Below are 16,202 nucleotides of genomic sequence, written 5' to 3'. Positions count from 1 at the left end.
TGGATCTGTTGAAGAAAGTTAAAACGTCTTCTGTTATGTGATGTGCAGCAACTGTCATCTGTTTGAGTAAAACCCAGGTGCACAGCCTCTAGTGAAAAGCAGCAGGGTGGAGACTGTGTTGATACACACACCAGTTCATGTGTGTTTCCAGTATTTTATTGGTACAGCCCATCAGACCTTGTTTGCTCCCACCCTAATCTTCTAGTACATTTGTTGGCTTTGTTTGCTCACTTCAAATATCTGTGTTGGAAAAGCAGTTGACAGTTGCCATTTATTAAATGATCTCCTGGGGTCATTTGCACTAACTAGTTTTCACAACGCCTGGTCCTAACGTCTAAGTTGGTCTTGAAAGAAAAATAAATGAAGGACTGCAACTATTGGAAATTACTTTCTAGATCAAATGTTAACATGTGATGAATGCAACTCTCAATTATCAGACCTGAGAGAACTGAAACAACAACCTGGGCTCCAAACCTCTGCAATTTATCAATTACAGAAAATTGCAAAAAGTTAAATTTGCTGATAATATGCTTGTTAAAGGATTTATAAATTTTTTGGGGGGCATTTGACTTGAAAGTTGGTTAAATGATTGCTAAGAAATAAAAGAAAGATGGCTGTGATTTAGTAAGATAAGATAAGTCTCTATTATGTTCCACAATGGGCAAAGCAGAAAAGAGGACAGTCAAAAAATAGACATTAGTAAAGTAAGGATAAAGGAAAATGCAATATAAAGGAAAATTAATGTAATAACAATATGTCTGTTGTAACACATTTCCATGTTTAATAACAATAATACTAATAACGAAAATAATAATTTATTCGATTTCTATGGCATTTAAATCAATGTTCAAATACAACTTAAAAATACAGAGAGTAAATAAAAACAAATAACCAAAAATATGAACATGAACATTAAAAGCAGCTGTGGGTTTATTAGTGAGATGTGTATTCTATTCCAGTATTATTACTATGATCATTATGATGATTATTACTGTTATTAGGGCCCGAGCACTGATCAAAGGTCAGATGAGGCCCTAATTGTAAGGATTATTATTATTATTAATTCAGGCAAATTAATTGGCTTTTTGAGGGCTTTACCATGCTCAAATTCTTACCAAATTTGCACAAAGTTAGAAAGTGGTGAAAATGTACGTATTCTGAAGGAATTTTCAATGGGCGTCACAAAATGGCTCAACGGTGCCCCCCGAGACCCCTGGAACGTGTTCACATTGACCGGTCTTCACAGAAATCAATATACAGGTTTATCATGACCAGACAAACAAAAAAGTCTTTAGGTGCAATTGGAAAAACACAACAGGAAGCCTGCTATTTTGCATTTAGTGGCCATTTTGGCCATATTCCACATTTTTACTTTAATTTACTTGTACCAGGGCTTACATCAGATCAACTTCAAATTGAGATGAGTGTCATCACAACAAGATGGAGATAAAAACGGGCTGAGGGATTTATTTTTAGTCACACGGTGTGACCGTGGCGTGGCGTCAAAGTTTGATTACACGCCTTTAAAACAAGATGTCGTAACACGGACATACATGGACCATGAATCCTTTGATACTGAGCCGCAAACAAACAACTCCACTCCTGCAGTGTCAGTCTTCCTAGATCAAAGGAAACTTTATGTCTTGCAAAGGACACGTCTCTTTCTGGCTCAGAATTTGGACATTTCCTCAAACCGTGTAAACATTGAACTGCGGTCAAGTGAGCAGACGTTCGTCTTTTCGTGGTCAAGTGAGCAGACGTTCGTCTTTTCCTGATTTCAAGTGCGCCTGTATTACAGAATGTATGGTAGTCCATGATACGGAGCGAGCCAATCTTTTATGCTTCTTTAAAATCCCTTTATTCCATAATTTCTGACAAAGGCTGATACAGTTGTCCTCAGGACCATCCTGACTGTTCACTCACTCAGTATCAAACATATTTACTGTATCATTTTGGAGCAATTCAGCCTTAAAGTTCATTAGTTAGAATTGAAAAACGCATTATGTGCAATATTTACTCTACTGTAAAATCTCTTTGATCCATAATTTCTGACAAAGGCTGATACAGTTCTCCTCCACATTGAGGTACGGCGCGCTAAAAGAGTCCACAGTGCATTGTCCTATCACCACCAAACTTCGGTCTCATGATCAGAGTCCAAGCCTGAACAGCTCTATGTGTCAATATTTCCTCAGTCATTCCTTTTTTTTTTCAGGCAAAAAGCATGCAACGCTTCATTATGATTGTTATTACAGTCAGTGTGTGTGACAGACAGCTTAATTTGCATCTTAACTGAATGAGTGGGTCCTTTCTCCGTGGTGTGTAGGTTGCTCTCTTGTTTGCATTGGCGTGTGTCGAGCAGTGTGTGACTGTTAAAGCTGTTAATCACGACCGAAAGTATGATTCACACACACGCACACGCACACGCACACACACACGCACACACACACACACACACACACACACACACACACACACACACACACACACACACACACACACACACACACACACACACACACACACACACACACACACACACACACACACACACACACACACACACACACACACACACACACACACACACACACACACACACACACACACACACACACACACACACACACACACACACACACACACACACACACACACACACAGCACAAACGCAGCCAATCGTGTCAGCTCAGTGACGAACTTCCTGGTCACATTTTCTCGTAAGTCCCAGTTGCCTTGTTGACGGCTGTGTTTGCTCCTGGTCTCCGGCCGGGAGGAGGACGCGGACCCACGGGGAGAGACAGTGAGAAGACACGGGATCCGGAGCTGAGTCTGGACCAGAGACTGTATAGGTCTGGACGGAGCTGAGCTGTCACACATCATCTGCAGCTTTGTGTCGGTGGATTCCGGGTTTAGCTCCAAGGACGCGCCGGGGAACGCGAACCCAGACCGGGGCGGGCAGCTGGGGGACGAGGGGCAGGGTTCGGATGGCGTGGATCGTCCGCCAGGGAAGTGCTGCTGGTGGACTGATGAGACGTGAGCCGGGGGTAGGTTCGTGTGTCATGTCTTGACTGGGAAACACAGCAACTACCCGCGGATAAGCTGCAGCAGCACGTCAGAGAGCCGGAGAGAGAGAGGCCTCCTGTGATGGAGCAGCGTGCGCTTTAATCCGCACCTCGCTCCTCAGCAGCCACCGGCAAAGGGTGAGAGGTGTCCGGGAGAAAAGCTCTGATCGTGGCGTGGACATGAAATGCATCCGAGGCTGAGGCTGAGCTAGAGATCTGCGAATCCCACCACCCCGCACGCCGCCGCTGCTGCTGGTGCGGAGCATGGCTGAGGCTCGGCGTGTTTATCACCGAGCAGCAGTGATCGCAGCGTCTGGTCCAGCCCTTCAGCTTCTCCTCTTCCTCTCTGCCTCTCCTCCACAGGACTCTCTTTTCACGATTGAAGGGATTTATGGGATCGCAAGGTAACCACCCGAACGGCTCACGAAGAAGTGTCACCCCCTGTGCTCTTCCATATGCGGGGATTTTCGTGTTTTTGCGCGTATAACGGGGCTCTGGCTCCCTTTGTTTACAGTGTGCATTTCTGAACAGCTGACACTGACGCGCTGCAGCCACCGCAAACAGCTGTAGAGACATCAGGTCCACTCTGTCATCAGGCACAGGCACACTGCAAACTAAACATCTGGAAGAGGGGTCTTGTTGTGTGTTGTTTTTTATAATCTGCATTGCCTGGAAGGTTATAGGCTGCATGGGAAATAAATGATAACCGATCACAGCCCTGCAGAAACAATAACACTCTTGTGGTCATGTTTGAGCAACCTCCCAACCTCCTCCCATAATGCATTTCAAAACAGCATCATACAATAACACAAGTGAACACACCAATTTTGTTTGTGTGAATACCTGTTTGTTGACTTTTGTGTGTCTTTCTCTGTGCAGTTTCCTCTGATGAGATGAGTGTGCGTGCTGGCCAGGGCAGTGATGAGGTGCTGGTTTCACAGGCGGTGTGGGATTACCTGGCTGCGGCCGGGCGGCCCTGGCTCATTGACTTCCAGCACAAGCAGGGGATGAGTGCTGGCATCATTAGGCGAGGAGAGAGGGGGGGCTGCTGCGCCGTGAGGCTGCAGCCGGTGGAGGGCTTCAGGACTGCCGGAGCCGGGGTGATGGATGGACCCATCTCCAGTGAGACGCGGAAAGCCTTCATTGACTTATGCCGCTGTGCCCGCAAAGAGATGAGCAAACAGGAGGGGGGACACAAGAGGAAGAGGGTTCTGCTGCCCTGCGTGGGGGTCCTGGAGCCCAACGGCGAGGGGAGCCTGCTCCAGCCTCCGCCGGCCCAGCCGCGACGCTCCCAGAGACAGCAGCAGAGGTTCAGGAAGCCTGCTGATGAGGAGGCCTGTGCCATGCTTCACGAGGCCAGCCAGAGGAAGGACACAGACTCTGGCTTGGCCTCCCATGGTGAGGCCGAGGACAACAACACTTGTTCAATCTGCATGGGGGACATAGTGGAGAGGACCACCCTGGAGAGGTGCGGCCATTCGTTCTGTCGCTCTTGCCTGGATCAAGCCTTTAAGGTGAAGAAAGCTTGTCCTGTGTGTCGACTGGTGTACGGCCAGTTGATCGGGAACCAGCCTGCCAATGGTTCCATGATCGTCGAGAGAGATCCGGATCTGGAGATTGCTGGCCATGAAGGCTATGGGTGTATCTGCATCATCTACAGCTTCCCTCCGGGCCTACAGGCGGTGAGCATGTGCACAGGAATAGATTTTACCTATTATTTTTAATGTTGTGTAAATCTTTGTGGCTCTATTTGTAAACAAGACTTCAAAACAGCATCTGAACCCATTACCTTTCTCAAATTTAATGACAGACCTTCAAATGTATGAGAAAACATTCAAAAAATGTCAGTTTTCAGATGATCTTTCATATTTCAGATAAATTATATTTGGAAACCTAAAACAGGCTAAGTCACTACTATTTTCATTTGAATTACAAATTCCTCAAATACTTGAGTTTAGCTCCGATTTATAAGGTTTAAATTAATGGTGTTTTCTCAGTGCTATTTCATAGCACATGGCACTTTAATCATCAGGTCATCCTTTTACATTTAACACCTTCTGTCACCTTTCACCCAAAGAATGCAGCATCCAACATTTCCTACAATGCAACCAAGTATCCAGTGTCAGTATCTTTTATATTATTTAGATAAACATCATTTTAAACTCCCTGTTCCCAGTTTGTGTATATGCAGACTCTGTTGTAGCTGTGTAATTTCCAAACCCAAGCAGACCTGATAAATTCAACAGGGTTTCAGTTCTCATACTTCCCACAATATCCTCCCCACACACGGCATTATGAAATAATTATTACTGCTCCCGATGAGCAAACTGACCTTTACGTGTAAAATCAGGAATTCCCTCCCATAGTGCTAGGTCTGTATGCCCCAAATACGTCAGATGTGGCTCTTGCTCTTGTTGAAGGATCTTCTGTATGAAACTGCTACACTACTTGCAAAAGCATTCAGCGAAAAGTTAAAACACAAGACACAAACTACAGAGCCAAAACTGTTTTAAAAGTAATTTATGCTCCTTAATAATTGTACCGATCCTTTTATTGACTGCAGCCGGAGCACCCAAACCCTGGAGTTCGCTACCCAGGAACCGACCGTGTGGCCTACCTCCCTGACAGCCCCGAGGGGAACCGGGTGCTGGGCCTGCTGCGCCGGGCCTTTGAACAGCGCCTTATCTTCACCATCGGTACCTCCATGACTACGGGCATGCAAAATGTCATCACCTGGAATGACATTCACCACAAGACCTCAATATGGGGTGGGCCCCGCTGGTATGTATGGGCTTTTAGTTCCAATTCTCTTTTGGTAATAATTTCGACAACTTGAGATGTGAACTGAGAATGAAAGAACTGTTATTTATAGCAAATTCTCACTAGTAACGGCCCTTATCACCAAAAGTTCTCAAATGTCATTGTCGTCTTCTACGTGAGTGGCACCTCTTTTTCAATTTGATATATTTCTATTATTCCAGTTTTACATCGTAAAAGAAATGTGTTAGAAAAACCACCACCGCCCCTGCTTTCTCACTGTAAAATGTTGCTGCTGTGTTCTCTCATGGGCTCACTTGCACATTTTACCAGGGAGCTGGCAGGAAAGGTCTGGAAAATGTCCAGAGCGACTGACTCAGAAATTTGCATTGTCACATACAGCCCCTTTGGAAAAAATGTTTGCCCCATCTTAACTGACAGTTCCTGGCAAAGAAATGCTCTCTCTTGATGTCCTTGGCTTGATGGCGCGATCGCTGTCCGAGCTCATAAAGATGCACTGATGGCTTTTTTTATTGTTCCTGACAGTTTTGGCTACCCAGACCCCACCTACATGGTACGAGTGACGGAGGAGCTCAGAGAGAAAGGCATCACAGCGGACTGACAACGACAGACTCTTCCAGGACTTTGTGCGACTTTCTTAGTGTCCTTGTCCTTGCGGCGGACATGACTCGGCTCCAGGTTGTGCTCTGAGACTGTCCGTCCTTCGGAGGATGGCCGAAGTCGAGGCCCTCAACAGACGAGCGTCTAACGCCGGGTCTACACCGGAGGCGGAAGCGCCGCGCTAATCTCCAGCGCGCAGCAGCCTGGCTGTTCACACAGGACGCGCATTTCTCCACGGCGGTCACCCTGCGATTCCGTTCCGTAATCACACATACAGCTGATATTTGCCTGTAGCCTAATGTTAAACATACGGCCTCAGTATAAACCCGGTGTAAATATGATTACACAGGGTTGATACTGAGGCCGTATGTTTAACAAATATACCACCAGCTATGTGTCATCTGTATGGTATAATTTTGGAAAAATGGAAAACGCACTGCACTTAGGAGACCCGTTGACCCAGTAGTATAAAAGCATATACTTACTTGTTGCTCTAACATTAGCTGCAACAGCATCCCAACATTTGTCTTTTTTGGTGTTGTCTTTATACAACATGTGCCGAGCATCATACAACTTACTGTACTTCTTCACTACAATTATTAATTTAATGTCATCCATCTTCAAGAACTTCTCCGCTGTTTGCTCAGTTCAATGTCAGCCTATAGCCAGCCACCCCCCCCCCTCTCTCTTTTTTTATCTATATGACTGCTTGTGAGGCTGTTGTGGATGGCCAGGGGGGGACAATCAATTATGTGATTGGGAAAATTGGGAAAATTAAAACTCCAGGACAACGGACGGGGAATACAAAGTATGGAATGCATATTTGATAATTTATATCATATAAAAATTTTCATTAATATAGTTTAAAATCATTTTTCAGTGTGTTTCCTGGCGCAATACGCTTCAGCGCCCGGCGTAAACCCGGCTTAATGCTGCAGCAGAGCCCACATCACTCCGCTAGCTGTTCCTCTGTTTGTTCACTTTCCTCCAAATTAGGCTTTACCCTATGCTACACGTGGACGGAAAATACTTTGAGTGCACTGTATTCTTGTATTACACAATCCTCTACCTGACACATTTGGCAATGGAATCTGATGCACTTTCTGGTATCACCGGAGGTTTTACCAACAAGAAGGGTGTAGGGCAGTCCGTCACAGAAGGACAGAGCAGGCAAAAGTACTTTTAAACGAAGGGTCCGATTTATTTAGTTAACAAAAAGTCTTTCAGGATGCAAAACATAGAAGTTCATCAAAAGGTAAACGCAGGCTCCATAAACTTGCTCCTCACGTGAATCCTTCCCAACTTAGTTTCTGCCACGTCTCATGCCGGCCGCTTCGTGTGTGTCTCCACTCCTTTGTGCTCTCTTCCTTCCACACCTGAGCTCTTTTTTTGGAGTTTTCATCAGCTCAAGGGTTTTAATGGAATGTCCTCAAGGAGAAACCCTCACTTCCAAATGAGGGTAAAGAGTTCTGATGACTTATTATGTTATGTCCTTCTGCCTGGGAGGTTTGTGAATGTTCCTGACCACACATTTCACCATCCATTCTATGCCCTCGTTCACTCCGTCCCCTGTGAGCGCAGTACAAGCCTGGACTAAACAGTCTGTCTTGCCAATTTTCAGAGCACAGTCACTGAAGGCAATTTTAATGTCCGGTACAGACAAACAGTTCGGAACATCCTGCTTGTTAGCCAGCACAAGGAGAGGAACACCATCTAATACCTCACTGTTGATCATTTTCTCAAAGGCCTCCTTTGATTCTGTCAGGCGCTGTTCATCAGTTGAGTCTATCACATAGATGATTCCATGTGACTCAGCATAGTACTTGTCCCACAGAGACTGAAGCTCATCCTGACCTCCCAGATCCCAGAACATAAGACGAGCCTTGCCCAGGTCAACTGTACCAATATTAAGACCAACTGTAGTTGTGATCTTTGATAAATTCAGTCCTTTGTAGTTCTTACATAACTTTGTTTTGGTTTGTTCCAAAAAGGTAGATTTCCCTGCGTTGTCAAGTCCAAGAATCAAAACGCAGTATTCGTCCTTTTGGAACATGTACTTATACAAACCAGCTAATAAAGTATACATCCTGGGAAAATTGTAAACAAACAAGTACTAAGTCCTGCCAATGATAGCTTGTTAACTTAGCCAAACGTACATATCAGGGCCAGCACAGCGAGTGCGCCCTCTAGCTTCATTACGAGGCATCTAAACAAACATGTACAGGGCTGCGCTCAAACAAATAAAGTAAATAACAGACGGTTTCGTCATACACAGCTAAAACGCTACGCGTAACAAAACCCGGAAGTAGACTCTGCAAAACGTTTTCTAGGATGCTAAACATAAAAGTTCATCAAAAGGAAAACATTGGCTACATAAACTTGCTCCTCACGTGGATGCTTCCACGTCTCCTGCCCGCTGCTTCGTGTGTGTCTCCACTCCTCTGTGCTCACCCCCTCCCACACCTGAGCTTCAGTGAGAGGGCTGAGGCATTGGCACCTCCCCGAGTAGTGCATTCTGGGAGATGTAGTGCTTCCGGCAGCCATCTTGTGACGTGGTATGTCCTGTTGTGATGCCACAACTTATTTAAGAGCATTGTGGGGAGTAGGAATTCACAATACTTATATATTATTTAGGAAATCTAAGTTTAATGTTATCAGGACAGTTTATGTTATATTAATGTTTATTTCTACTCCGAGGATTACTTTGTTTCTTACAAGCACACATTCTGGGATTTATCTCCAGAATTGTCTGTTGAGTACGTCTCTTTTTTTTTTGTTGTTACTAATTACTTGTTGCAAGGATCATGTGGCAGAGTAGAGCTGCTTGAATCGAAATAATTCCTTTTCTGAAGTTGTTGCAATCTAAAGCACTCAAGAGGCACTTTGGTACGGCAGTCTGTTTTAAAGTAGGAGTAGGAGTTGCGGTTTTTTGCTTCCTCTGTGTGGAAGAGTGCTCGGAGCAAACAGGTTAATGCAGCCATCAGCTAATAGCTTGGTGACTACAAGTTGATGTCAATTTGCTTGGAAACTCTTCATTTGCGTGTGATCTCCACACCCCCCCCCCCCTTCATTGTTACCTAAATAGGAAGAATGTTAAACCCTGTCTCAATGCAACACCTTTTATTACATGTATTAGGACTGCCGTCTGTTTTTAGTTTTTTTTGCCAGTGTGCATCTTTGTTTTTCAAGATGTCTCCAATGTGTTGAGTCCATTACCTCCGTTGTTTGTAATGTGCTCATCTAATTACCAGATTTAAAACGATGTCAAATGTAAAAGGGCATATAGACCACCCAAACCAAATTGAAGGCACATCCGCTCTCTAAATATCTATGCCTTCGTCCCAGTCAAACTGGGAGATCTGCCTGCTAATGTTCCAATTTAAAAAAGATGTTGATCTGAATAGCTAACCTACAGTGAAACAATAATGGAGAGAAAAAAAAAATGACGTGGGAACAATTGATCTGACTTAGTGTGGGTGGAATACTGATTTTGTTGTGCCTTTCTTATATTCACTTTGGATAAAAATCAAAGCATGATATTACTAATGAATAAGCAGTTTGGGCACAACTTGGTGTTATTTTATAGGTTCGCAGCATTATGTTTGCAGCTGTTCTAACTGGCTTTAGGTACAAATACTACACGGTTCATGAGAATATGTAAACTAGAGTGTATTAAATTAGCTTCTCCTTCACAAACATTCTTGTAGTTCAAATGCTGAAGAAACCCTCAGACAGATAACGCTGTGTGTCTCAAAGTGCTTCGTTAAGTACAGTAACCTGCTTGGCTAGTGGTAAATTTGTCATTAATTTGACCGGTTGGATCCATAAATCAAATACCCTTTTTATTATGTTTTCATCCCCTTTTGTATTTTAGTTAAGGGACCAACTGAACTATTTTTGGGACCCAGGATTGTAGTTTACTAAAGCTACTGTGCAAACATGTCTATGCATAACATGACCGAGGAGGAGGATGGATCATAGAGAGATTACACTCATTACAAATCGATTGTTGAAGAAATGTTTGAGTTTTGCTTTTCTAATTGTGTTGATTGGTACTTTGTTGATATTCAGAATAATGTGCTTTACATTTTAATACTTGAATAAAAAGTTATGTTTGGGTTTGTGTTGAAATATTCAGCGTCGCCCCCCAAATAAATTAGGTGCATTGTGAGCATATTAAACTCTCTGTCCGTTTGGAATGAGTTCAGGTTGTCGCCTCATAAGGATTTGATTTAAAGTTATGCTGTAGCATCAAAGACTATAATAATGTCAAATAATATTGAATTCTGCCTGCTCATGTGTTTTCTACCATGTAGTTGACAACATAGTGACTGATGAGTGGAGAGAGATTCGAAATACCTCAAATACACATTATTTTTCACCACAACCACATTTACAAATTTGTCCGGATGTGTTTTCTGTACGCTTGTGAAGAACAGTTCTAGATATTCATGGCTCTACGATCCACCTTATTTGGTATGTAATTGTAAATGATGATGATTTTGGGGTGTACCTTACACAACTGAGGATGATCACAAGGTTTTTTACTAACAACTAATTACTGAATTCATTATTCAGAGAAACTCTTAACCACTGGCAGGCTACCTTTTTGGAAAAAAATCACTTTTTCTGTTAGGAAACACAGAGAAGAGTTGAGTTTGTTTTGAGACACTTTTCTTAATAAGGATATATTTTGGTCAACATTATCATAATTTAAAGTTCTTCTTAGATGAGCATCACTTTCTACATGAATAAGTGTGTGGAAACTGGTTTTCCCTTTTCAATATTTATTGATACAGGTTCCATCACATGGACAGTTTTACAAACAATGAAACATAAGATACTGCTCCTCATCCAGATTTTTTTCCCTCTTTCATACATCAGGTTATTGATGATCATAAGCAAATTACTAATAAATTGTGGTGACATTATACCGTTGATATACATATTGTATAGATTAATTTATAGTTGCACATTCAGATTGTTAGGGACTAATTTTTTGTTTTGAAAATAGCCTATTGTAGTAATATTATTGTTTTCTCATAAAACTAGGACTTGCTCTCTTAATATTGTGACCTTTAGTAATTAAATTAGCCAATTTTTATTTATTTTCAAACAACGCCAGGACTTTACACATGACTTATTTGAGACCTACATTTTTATTTTAGTAAAATTATGCTTTTATTAAATGACAACTTCGTTCCCATAATATCATGAGTTTTTTGTCATCAAATTAGCCGTCAACTGTATTGTAGTAATATTATGAGTATTTCTTTATATTAAATAACAACTTTATCACCACAGTATTATGACCTTTTCCCTCATTTAATTGGCCAATGATATACTTCTTTAAATTATGCCTTTATTCTCGTAATGGCAGATTTTTCTAATGGGGCTCTCTCTAGCGCCACCTAGTGTTGTTAGTCAGATGATTCAGGAACAGAGTCGGTTGCGGGGAAACACAGTGCCTTTCATCGATGGTGCCTTTAATGTTTGGCTGACGTCACGTGACTCCGGACAACTTGTTTACATGCGCACGCGGAAGCAGCTCCTGATGCTTGTGGCGTCACAGCAGGAAGAAAAGAAGAAGATGATGGACAGCAGCGGAAACGAGAAGAGTTCGGAGGACTGCGCCATTTGTCTGGACGAGATTCAGGAGGAGAAGACGCTGCCGTGCCGTCACTCGTTCTGCACTGGCTGCATCGACCAGGTCTTCCGGGTGAAGCCCGCGTGCCCGATCTGCAACACCTTCCACGGCGCGCACACGGGCACCCAGCCGCCGGGCACGATGGCGGTTACGCGCAGCCACACGTATCTGCCCGGCTACGAGAAGTACGGCCACATCATCATTAAATACTCTTTCCCCGAAGGAATCCAAGGGGTGAGGAGATTCACGGTGATCACACATAGGAACCACATGCAGGTTACACCACTGTACTCCCATTTTACTTTCAGTACTACATGTGTACTCCAGGGGGCGCAGTATGACACCAAAGCCATTCAAAGTCATTGAAGACTGAGCTCAGGAAAGACCAGATAGTTGAATCGTTATTTTAATATAAATATGAATGTGTGTGTGCTTTACTAGATGAGACACAAACTTTAAACTGAATGAATTTGGCTTTAATCTACTTTTATCTGCATCTGATATGAAAAGGGGATCTCCAAATAATCTGGAATAAACTCCTGCAGTATCAGTGAGGGTGTGGAAAAGGAAACATCTTTGCCTAAAATATTTTTGCATGATAAATCTATTATAATAGTAATAATAATAATGATAATCTTGATACAAACAAAGTATTGTGGCAATGAAAAGTGAAAAATAAATGATCAAGTAAAACATGCACACAAGCATACACATGCACACAGACATGCATGCACACTCACTCTGGGTTTCTCTCTCTCTCTCTCTCTCGCTCACACACACACACAAACACACACACACACACACACACACACACACACCCCTTCTCGATTTGAGGTATCATGACTCAACTAACCACCCTGCACCTCTGAGATTTCCTCCTCGTGCTCAGTGTCAGGCAACAAACCAACAGTTCGTAGACAGTCACGTTTAAAACTTCCCGTAGGTTTGTGTTTGAAGAGGAGCATTCTCTGTTGCCATAGTAACATTGTAGAGGCAGAGGACACAATGTGCCTTCTATCTGGATTGGCCCACCACATGTAGAAAAAATACTTACAAATCATGTCAGTAACAGGGTTTTTACTATTTACTTGCTCCATATATATTTCTTCATACTACTGTATTTATTTTATTATTCAGTATTTATTAATCTGCTGCTACCTGGTCCTGATCATAACTTCCTCATCCACCTTAACTCTACCTCTACGTCTGTATTACTTACCTCTGTGCACTCAGATCACTTAAATCATTCAGTATTTATCTAACAATCATTTCTCACAGCCGTTATCCTGTTCATAGTTCTTTTACAGTCATATACAATACTCTCACTTTATGATTTTAGTCGGTGGACATGGCACTGATGTCATCATTGTTTTCTTTTCTTGTTTTGGGTCTTGACATTCTCTACGTGCCTTAAATTTGCCGTCCGCGGACAAATACAGTTGTTAAGAATTTGAATTAGGATTAACAAATTATAATACTTGTTTGATTATAGTCTTGTTATTCATACAGTAAAGGTGGGCACCTCCAGGCAAATTACATATTTGGTAGATTCTTGAAGTGAAAAGGAGTAAATACAACCCCTTCAGCAAAAGGGATTTTATACTTTTTACTTCATAAGCCATGTCAGCACTTATTAACTCCCCCTTTGCCAAAGGTTAAGCATGGGGATAGATATATTATACTTTGGGGTTGTGTAGCAGCCAGGGGCACGGGGAGGAATGGATTCACTTGGTGTGACTGTCCTGAAGTAAGTTAAGAAAGGAAAACTGATAAAGATTCGGGCTTGTTGATATGAAATCCACCAATTTAAGAAACACAAGCTGAAACTTTTGGAACAGCCCTCACTGTCCTCTGACATGAACATCACTTCAAACTTGTGGGTGGATCTCAAATGTGCTTCGTGGACAAGACGCTCTTAAAATCATCAGATGTAAAGTGATCTGTAGGAGGAGTGGGTGCACAACAACAACAGGCAAACCAAAAACTCACGAACATCCAGCAGAGAAAACAGAAAGGCAGTGGAGGGGTGATAAGGTTTTGATGTTGTGTAACACTGACGACAACTTAAAATTGATAAGGAAAAGGCTTCCTGGGCCTCAATACAGGATCAAAGCCGTTTTATTCACAAATTAACACACAAATGATTCCTCGATTAGCTGCTTGTAGGGAGACATGAGAACAAGCATCACCTCCTACAGATATCATGTCATACATTTTATCATTTAATCAGTGTCTTGGTCATGAAAACTCGAGCTATCACATTAACCGACATGTTGGTGTTTACCATGTCACAGCCTGAGCACCCGAATCCTGGGGTGCGCTACAGCGGCACCAGTCGTACAGCCTACCTGCCAGCCTGCAGCGAGGGGGAGGAGGTGGCGAGGCTGCTGAGGAAGGCGTTTGACCGAAGACTAGTCTTCACCGTCGGAACATCTGCCACCACGGGCTACCACAACGTCATCACCTGGAACGACATTCACCACAAGACCACCATTACAGGCGGCCCACAAAGGTATAACACCTCACTGCTGTAGATGAACCACTCCTTTCACCTGCAGGGTTTTCCTGTTGGCTGTATCACAGGGTTTATGTTCGTCTAATTAGATGTTGTAAGTGTGTATCTGATCCAGACCTCATGCTAACCCATCTGGTAGATGTTGATGTAATTCAGAAGAAAAGAAAAAAGTTTAAACTCCAGGTGATCAACAAAGTGATCACCTGGAGTGATCACTTGGATCATGACCCAGTTTTTCTTGAGAATCAGGACATTCTCTATCCAATTCTTTTTCCAAAAGTGATTTAGCTGTAAGAATTTAAACTCGAACTAAAGATGCATTAAGGTAAAATGAAGAAAGCTGTTTTTTTGTTGCAGAGAAGGAATTACTACATTGCTTTTGATTGCTTGTGTTTCTTGTCTTTTCAGTTTTGGATATCCAGACCCAGGTTATCTGCTCAGGGTTCGAGAGGAGCTTCGTCTTCAAGGAGTGACAGAGGATGACTAATGGATGAAGACGTTAATGGTTCACTTAGATTTATTATTGCTGAGTATTATGACAAGTGTGCACTTTTACATTCCTCCACAGGGATCTTGATCAGCGACACTTTAAGGAAGTTTTTCTCTGCAGGGTGTTTGAATTGAATAATGGATGTGAGACATTGAGGATCACGGCTTTCCCCAAAGATTTTAAATGTTCCTTTCGACTTACTATGCAAAGATGACTTTAAGCACAGCCTGTACAAGTACTTACACTAAACAAGGTTATAGAGTACTAGGTCAGGGACTATACTGCTCATCATCAGATGAATGTTCTTATTTGCTATTTTCACACTTTCACACAAAAGCACAGACTCGGTGCCTTGTATTTTCAAAATAATCTTTCCTTTATATCTGTTTGAGTATAGTTTGCTAAAGTTATTGTTTTTATAGGTATTTTCTATGACTGTTTATCTGTTACACATTTGTTTAAAAACATCTTCAGTTGGAATTAAAGTGTTTAAGTCTTATTTTTTTTTCACTTATGCCTGGTTGAACACAGGATGTATTCATCAGGAAACATGCTGTGTTGACAGAAGTGTTCCACGAAGAGAGAATCAAACAAACTCAATTCACCGGTCCAGTCATGTCCATTTTCATTTTGTATCTTACCCCCTGTGGTCCACTAGAGGGCGCTGCTCTCCTCAGAGAAGTCTGTGTTTGGTATGCAGCTGTATCTTCATCCCAAAGCCACAGCACCTCCCAAACCTCATCGCCCAAAGTCAGTGAGAGGGGCAGATGAGTCATGTGTTTCCATGGTGCTCGGGGCAGGTTTGACTGTTGTGTACAATGAGAGAAAGGATGCCTTTGTTTGACCACATTCAACCGATCATCACCGGATTTCTGACGGAACTGTGAACACTAAAGCATTTGACATCATTCACGTGTCTGTATGTTAAATGTGTAACACGTGTGTCACAGTAGCAATCTGCAACCCTAATAAACCTGGAATTTTGCATGATGAGTCTAATAAGACCAGTCCACTCCAGATAAAAAGCTTTAACAGTTCAAAAACTGTACTAGATTTCAAAAATAACAAAAAGTCTTATGGCCTGTTAAAAGTTCAAGTGAAGTGTTTTTG

At 42.5% G+C, this 16,202-nt stretch overlaps 3 protein-coding genes across 4 annotated transcripts; 2 read left to right on the top strand and 1 right to left on the bottom strand.

The window, feature by feature from the left end:
• The first annotated feature begins 2,761 nt into the window (after positions 1-2,761).
• dtx3 (deltex E3 ubiquitin ligase 3) lies at positions 2,762-6,764 on the top strand. The gene is made up of 4 exons (XM_061075412.1): positions 2,762-3,466; positions 3,942-4,744; positions 5,626-5,843; positions 6,366-6,764. The coding sequence occupies exons 1-4, from the start codon at positions 3,454-3,456 to the stop codon at positions 6,439-6,441; spliced, it is 1,110 nt and encodes a 369-aa protein (XP_060931395.1). The 5' UTR covers positions 2,762-3,453; the 3' UTR covers positions 6,442-6,764.
• An 853-nt stretch (positions 6,765-7,617) lies between these two features.
• LOC133005664 (ADP-ribosylation factor-related protein 1-like) lies at positions 7,618-8,656 on the bottom strand. Its single transcript, XM_061075413.1, has one exon. It carries the CDS (start codon positions 8,524-8,526, stop codon positions 7,921-7,923), a length of 606 nt encoding a protein of 201 aa, XP_060931396.1. The 5' UTR covers positions 8,527-8,656; the 3' UTR covers positions 7,618-7,920.
• A 3,297-nt stretch (positions 8,657-11,953) lies between these two features.
• LOC133005376 (probable E3 ubiquitin-protein ligase DTX3) lies at positions 11,954-16,077 on the top strand. Of its 2 annotated transcripts, none has more exons than XM_061075039.1 (3): positions 11,954-12,321; positions 14,382-14,599; positions 15,011-16,077. In XM_061075039.1, exons 1-3 carry the CDS (start codon positions 11,971-11,973, stop codon positions 15,087-15,089), a joined length of 648 nt encoding a protein of 215 aa, XP_060931022.1. In that variant the 5' UTR covers positions 11,954-11,970; the 3' UTR covers positions 15,090-16,077. The 2 variants fall into 2 exon arrangements, with proteins under 2 accessions (XP_060931022.1, XP_060931021.1); XM_061075038.1 differs by having other exon boundaries at positions 11,954-12,336.
• Positions 16,078-16,202: the final 125 nt, after the last annotated feature.

The sequence above is a fragment of the Limanda limanda genome, chromosome 7, assembly GCF_963576545.1.
Source record: "Limanda limanda chromosome 7, fLimLim1.1, whole genome shotgun sequence".
NCBI classification, from domain to species: Eukaryota; Metazoa; Chordata; class Actinopteri; order Pleuronectiformes; family Pleuronectidae; genus Limanda; species Limanda limanda.
This window is presented reverse-complemented; position numbering and strand designations above follow the sequence as displayed.